General features: G+C 39.7%; 1 protein-coding gene across 7 annotated transcripts in view; it reads right to left on the bottom strand.

The window, feature by feature from the left end:
* Nucleotides 1-1875: 1875 nt before the first annotated feature.
* Nucleotides 1876-6688, bottom strand: part of Cntrl (centriolin) — a 91936-nt gene continuing 87123 nt past the window's right edge. For all 7 annotated transcript variants that reach the window (XM_046451731.2, XM_046451733.2, XM_058581670.1 and 4 more), the window contains 5 exons: nt 5811-6077; nt 5572-5634; nt 3951-4157; nt 2743-2826; nt 1876-2317 (listed from right to left, as the gene is read on the bottom strand). In XM_046451731.2, coding sequence (XP_046307687.1) covers nt 2761-2826; nt 3951-4157; nt 5572-5634; nt 5811-6077 — 603 coding nt within the window. In that variant the 3' untranslated portion in view covers nt 1876-2317; nt 2743-2760. The remainder of the gene's footprint in view (nt 2318-2742; nt 2827-3950; nt 4158-5571; nt 5635-5810; nt 6078-6688) is intronic.

The following is a 6688-nucleotide window of genomic DNA, read 5'->3' as shown; positions in this document are numbered from 1 at the left end:
GTTTGAGGTCAGCATATTTGGTGGTTGGTAATGTTCTCCCTTTACTGTACGTGGGGCCAAATTTTATTATTTGCATGTGTAAATCCCTATAATAAACTTGGGTGCTCAAAAGTGAGGAGCAGATTGTCCTGTTGTAACATGAGTGTGCCAGACACTGGGTAGGTAGTACACTTTGGAGAGAATGCAATTCTTTTAATTTTTAACCCAAAAGCGCTTCCTGCTTGTGCAGTCACCTGTTTGTTTGGATTACTCATTGCCCTGCACCCTTGAGGAAGCCCTTGAATTAGTTATTGGTGCTCAGTACTATTTATGCATTAGACATTCCAGTACAATGTTCAAGTTATTTTTCATGGATAATAAAATGTTTGATGCAGTAATGTTGATTTTATTTTTGGTGGGGGTGGGATTGTTGGAGTCATATACAAATTCTAGTGGTAGTAAACAATTTTGGGGGAAAGATGTATATTGAAACCACTTATTTGACTTCATACATTCATTACTTCACTTCTCTAATTCCATAAGGCCATAGGTCTTAGACTTTTTTTTTTTCCCCATATATCCATTGTTTTACATGTAACCTTTATAAAAATAGAATTGTCTGGTCCACTCACCTTAAACAGAAGGCCAAATATCTTCCATTTCTGTCTATTTGGGAATACGGAGAGGGTTCGTGTGGCACTTTAAATTTAATCTACATCTGCAGCATATAAAACCACATCAATAAGTAATTGAGCTAATTGACCCACATTCAACACAGGCCTGAAAACTGCCCTTGAAGAATGCCAAAATTGTGAATGGGCCAGGCCTTTAAACCATTTTGCTAAGAGTTGCAAAAGTGAAATGAAGGAAAATGTAAATACAAAATACAAACCAAGGGGCTGGGGTTGTAGCTCAGTGGTAGAGCGCTTGCCTGGCACGCACGAGGCACTGGATTTGATCCCCAGCACCACATAAAAATAAATAAAATAAAGGTATTGTGTCCATCTACAGCTAAAAACATTAAAAACAAAAAAACCCTGACAAAATACAAACCAAATTTTGTTTTAGAAACATGTCTTCTAGAACATACTAAATCAGTAATTGTATGTGACTTCCATTATCTTTACTGTAATTAAATTTGTGTAGTATCTTAATGATCCAGTTCTAGCCACACTATAGGAATCCAAAACTTTGGTGGCAAGGGATTATTACACTGTGCTGTTCTGCATAGTAACATGATATAATGCCAGTTCTGGCTCAAAAGTTATTTGGTGGTCTAGAAAACAGTGCTTGGGAATATTTTAAAACCTCTATTACATATTTCCCTTTGGGAATAATTCTATTGTCACACAACTGGGATGGTATTTTTATTTTTCCTGTAGTACTGGGGTTTGAATCCAGGGGGGCTCTACCACCGAGCTACATTCCTGGCTCTTTTTTTTTTAATTTTGAGACAGGGTCTCCCCAAGTTGCTGAGGCTGGTCTCTAATTGGGATCCCTTTGCCTCCCAAATAGGTGGGATTATAGGCGTGTGCCTACCTGTTATTCTTGTTTTTAGAGAAATGTATAGGTCATGGAATTGAGCTGTTAATTATAATTCAACAGTTTAATAAAAATCTGACTACAATATGAATTTATGTGACTGGGTTAAGTGTTTATAAAGAATAAAGTTTTCCTAATTTCCCCCCAAAGAATATTATTGGCCAAGGAAAAATGTCTGAAGCATAATGGTTTTATATTATTTTTGAATCAAGAAACATTCATTGGGAAATAGAACCTACTTCCAGGTAAAGGATAGTAAAACCAACTAGAAGATTGTCATTTTCTTGGAAATAAGGCAAAATTTGATGGCTTTTAGATGTCACAGATCTGTGAAATTTAGATGACAGACCCAAGTTGAGTGTATCTTTTATTTTTATATGAAAAATAGATTTTAAGTTAATCCAAAAATAACTTGAAACTATATAAAAGAAGAGGGGCTTTTAAGTTAAGTACATTCTTTGCAACTAGATTTACCAGTGTATAGATTCAAATAATGAAATTAAGGTCAGCATTGTCTTTATAAAAACACACCACAAGATTAAAAACAAAGGTTTTAGCCACCTAGGAAACTGGTTTAAATTGTTTACAACTATTCCCATATATACAAGTGGTTTACAAAAACATTGGCATTAATGGTACAAAAGCACAGTAGAGTGCACTTTCAGCATCTTGATTCACTGGATCTTGATAAAACCACACAACAATGCAATTTGGAAGTTAGTGAGGTAGTGGAGAAAGTGTCCTCAGATACATTTACACAAGACATCACTCCTCGTCCCGGTGGGCCATCCTTTTCCTACATTGTAAGACGAAAAGATGGAAAAGATGAATTAAATTCTTTTAACAGTGAAAACTGTCTTAATAGGCGATGGCACAATGGCTGACAGGAAAAAAAAATCACAAATTTGAGTACCTCTGGACTGTTTCTTTTTCATCCACGGCCTCATGCAAGCTAGGCAAGTGCACTACCACTCATATATTTTCAGCCCCAAAAGTTTAAGATGAACCACTTCAAGATTATGAGAGAAAAAATTAATTTTTTTTTTAAGACCTCTGGAATTGAAGATTTTCCAATTAAAAGTGCTTGGTTTTAAAAGATTTCATGTGCTAGAGATGTGGCTCAGTGGTAGAGGAGTGCTTGCCTACCATTGAAGGCCCCAGGTTCAGTCCCTAGTACGTAAGGGGTGGGGGGAAGAAATAGAAGAACTCTTTAACATGTACCCTATGAGCAGGAAGCTGTTAATGGCATCCATGTTGGTAACTGACTGGCAGTTCTGATGGACCTTGTAGAACCTGGAAAGAGCCCTGAAAAGAAATGTATAAAACATCAGGCCCAAAGGCCAGCCCCCCACTCCAAGCTAGTTCAAACCTTTATCCCACAGAAGGCTGGATTTCAGCCCCAGATTTTTAAACAATTCCAACAGCTTTGTCCTACTCATGCTCCAACATCTCTCATTTTCTGGCATTCAGAGCATCGGAGTTCTTCTGGATGCAATCTTGAGCTGATAATTAAACCTGGCCCCTAAACCTCCACGTGCTCTTCTCACAACTGGGCTGCTACAGAGCCCACCTATGTTTCCATGCCCAGTGCATCACACTCTTCCTTAACACTGCCCTGAGGCCATGATGGTTCTGGCCTTTTCTGCACTAGGGTCCCACTGCAGAGTTAAGGAAATCATATTCAAATCTTGGTTCTGCTACTAATTAGCTTTGTGACCTGGGTAAGTCACTTGCTCCTCTTTGGCCTATTAAAGAAGTTGTCCTTGAATGTTCCTTGTGGTTCGCCCATTACAATAAACAGCTCAGATCAGACCTTAATCAGACCTTTGTCTTCTGCTACATCCTTAATCAGGTCATTTATCTTTTTAGTATAAAAAGACATCCCAGAATGTAAGGATAAAATGGGCTGTTATCTGTAAAGTGTTAACATAGGTGTGTAAGTCTCCCACAGAAAACCTTTATGAAATTCAGTTTGTTACAGTTCAAAATTTTTACTGCAAAATAATATTAGGCACTATTATTAATAATCATCTTTCCCCAGGACACAGGGAAACTGACAAACTAAACTAAGACTCAAACTGGCCTCATAGGTCTAAGATCTTTACATTGACCAAGTAGAAAATAAGGAAATCTGGAAATGGAGGACAGGAAGAATAGAATTAATTGCATTGCTGTCAGGTCATGCACTCTTCAGTGCTAATCTACTTGCTAAGCCATCAGCTTATTTTTTTGGATATCTATGAGCTAGGCAATTCCAGTTCTCCCACAGGCCACAAAATACTGAATCTGCTAAGACAAATTTTCCAGATCAGAAGGTGGCATTTAGATCCTGAGTTCTCTGACCCTGAATCCTCCGCAGATTCAGCGTGTGCCTCAAAGTTTCAAGTACTTCTGAAGTAACATATTAAACTCTAAGGGCTTCCTCTTACCTGACTTTGCCCAGGGTGAGAGTCATCTGCAAGCGAAGACTCCAGGTGAGACAAACTGGGTGACAATGTTGAATCTATAGAGGTGCTGGTGACCAATTCTCCTAACGCATCCACTTGCCTCCTCAGACTATGTAAAGTGCCCTCCGTCTGCCGCTTTCCTTTGATTAATACTTCTGCTTGCTTGGACATACAGCGTCGAAGCTGGGCCTGAAAAGGGTTAGACAAAACAGGGTTTTATGCAGAAGTCACAGCTTCTCATGCTCCACATCTGAGAGGCCAGCCTGACCCTCGTGGAGCAGGAGTGACTGCTGGAAATGCTGAGTCCTTAAAAAACAACTGAAGGAGCTTCCAGGGAAGGATGGACACCCCTGTGGGCACAACTTTTACCATCTATGTTGTCATTAACTGGATCTTTGACCCAGCCCATTCTTTCCACTGTAGCAATGCTTAGGATTTCCGCCTCTCCTGCCTTCCCACTAAATTGCTACCTCATCTCTTTGTTTGCCAAGAATCAGATGATTAGTTGATACTTGGAATCTTCAGTGTCTCCTCACTAGGTATTTAATTCACAGTGCCTCTTGACCTTTCCTTATGCTTTAATCTTGAAGTGATTCAGTCTGAAGCAGCACCCTCCACACACACTTTCTGCAGTGATGGAATGTTCTATCTCTGGTTGTATCTATCTAGAGCAGCCACTAGACACACATGGCTACTAAGCACTTGAAATGTAGCAACTGAAGAATTGAATTTTTAACTTGATTTAATTATATAACTGACTAAAATTAAAGCAGCCATGTGTGGTGGGAGAAAGTCACTGGAAGTCACAGGGCTCTTCTCAATGCTGCAGTACTGTTCCCTCGCAGGCCATGCTGTGTAGGGCAGCCATTCCCTAAAGGTGAGTCCTGTCTTTTCATTCTACCTCCCTCTCATTTCAACTCCACCCATACACTTAACCCCCAAATCTTTAGGTTAACACTGGACACTAAATTCTAGACTCCACTAATAGACTTTAACTGCATGTCTCGCAGGGCCTCCAAAGCAACATATTCTGAGTCAAACAATTCCTCATCTGACACTCAACCCTACTTTTCCAGTGTTCTCAATGTTTCCCCAAATCACTGGCTTATGGTGTTCTTACAGTTCATCACTATGTCTCCATTTCCTCTTCCAAATACTTAGTTTCTGTCAATTCTAGATGAAGTAAAGCAGCGTTATGTAGTTCAAGAACACTAGACTTAACACCAGAATTCATGTTTTGTGGGGTGTTAGAGATCAAGCCCAGAATTTTGGTTATTGCTAGGCAAGTAAGTGTTTCATCACTAGCTACACCCCAGCCCTAGAATCTTGAACACTGACTGTCATTCGTTGTTGTGTGACGTCTACTTCTCTGAACTTCAACCATGTCATCTATAAACTTCTCAGTGCTGCAAAATAGTGGATGTGAGAGCAGCTTGTGAATGAGAAATTTCCCCCATTTTCCCCAAAGTGCCAAGTATCTCAAACCATTTTGTTTTGTTTTGTGATGCTGGGGGTGAGCCCAGGGCCTTGTGTATCCTAGGCAAGTGCTCTACCACTGAGCCACGCCTCCAGACTGGTTCTTATTTTTTTTTAAAAGGGTAACCTTGAGTCGATCTTCACGGTGCTGCAGTCTCTCTCGGAGTGCCTCCCCGCGCCAGTGCTCATCCTTTTGCAAAAGGAAAAGGGAGACATCCATGAGTCACCCAGTATCATGGGTGGGAGACAACCAGCCTTTCCTACCCCCGCACCTCCAAACCTGTTTTTAGCTTAACTGGAGGATGGAGAAGGTGGAAACAAACTATCCTTCTATGAAGCTGAGGGAATAGCAGGATACACTCTTACCGTTATGTGAACTTGGGAAAAATTTGGTTTTTCTTCAAATGGTCTCTCATTCACAGTGAATGGAAAGTTCTCTTTTAAGCTTTCCAACTCTCCTTCTAGGTTTCCATTTCTTTCCAAAATAGCTGTTATATCTTCTGGTAGTTCTGGAAGAAACTGGTTGAGATTCTTCAAACTGGTTCTTATTTCGTCTTTAACCTCAGACTTAAGTGTCCTCATTGCATCACTGATTTCTATTTGTCTTCTCTCCAGATCTTTTTGGTTTGCCATCTAAACAGAGTTAAATATACTGAGTAAGGTTTGGGACTTACTTAGAGGTCAGCTATTGAATGCGTCTAGTATTTATAAAGATCTGTAGATATCAACTGCAGACAATCCCTGTCTTATGATGGTTCAACTTAAAGATGTGTGTGTTTGAGATGGGTCTCCCGTGTTGCCCAGGCTGACAACTCCAAGCATGAACTGGTTTTGTGCTTTCCACCTGGTTACATGTTATCAAAGTTTTCCCCTGGATCATTTTTTCTTGTTTGGGGATTATGTTACTAGACTTGTTTCTGGCATAAAAACTAACATTTTAACGTATTTCTTTGGGCCATGATAAAGTTTTATGTTAAAGAATTACCATTTTTTCCCTTTCAATAACTAACATAAAAAGCTTGGAGAATTTTAGTATTAGGTTTTTTTTTTTTGTTTGTTTGTTTTTTTAAGTACTGAGGGTTGAACCCATGGATGCGCTACCACTGAACTACATTCCCAGCCCTTTTTATTTTTTACTTTGAGACATCTCAGTTGTTCAGGCTGGCCTCAAACTTGTAAGCCTCCAGCCTCAGCCTCCTAAGTAGCTCAGATTACAAGATTATAGGTGTGCATCCAGCTTTAAG

The sequence above is a fragment of the Marmota monax genome, unplaced genomic scaffold (assembly GCF_021218885.2).
Source record: "Marmota monax isolate L192 unplaced genomic scaffold, Marmota_monax_Labrador192_F-V1.1 WCK01_AAM20220418_F8-fsc00020, whole genome shotgun sequence".
Taxonomy (NCBI): domain Eukaryota; kingdom Metazoa; phylum Chordata; class Mammalia; order Rodentia; family Sciuridae; genus Marmota; species Marmota monax.
This window is presented reverse-complemented; position numbering and strand designations above follow the sequence as displayed.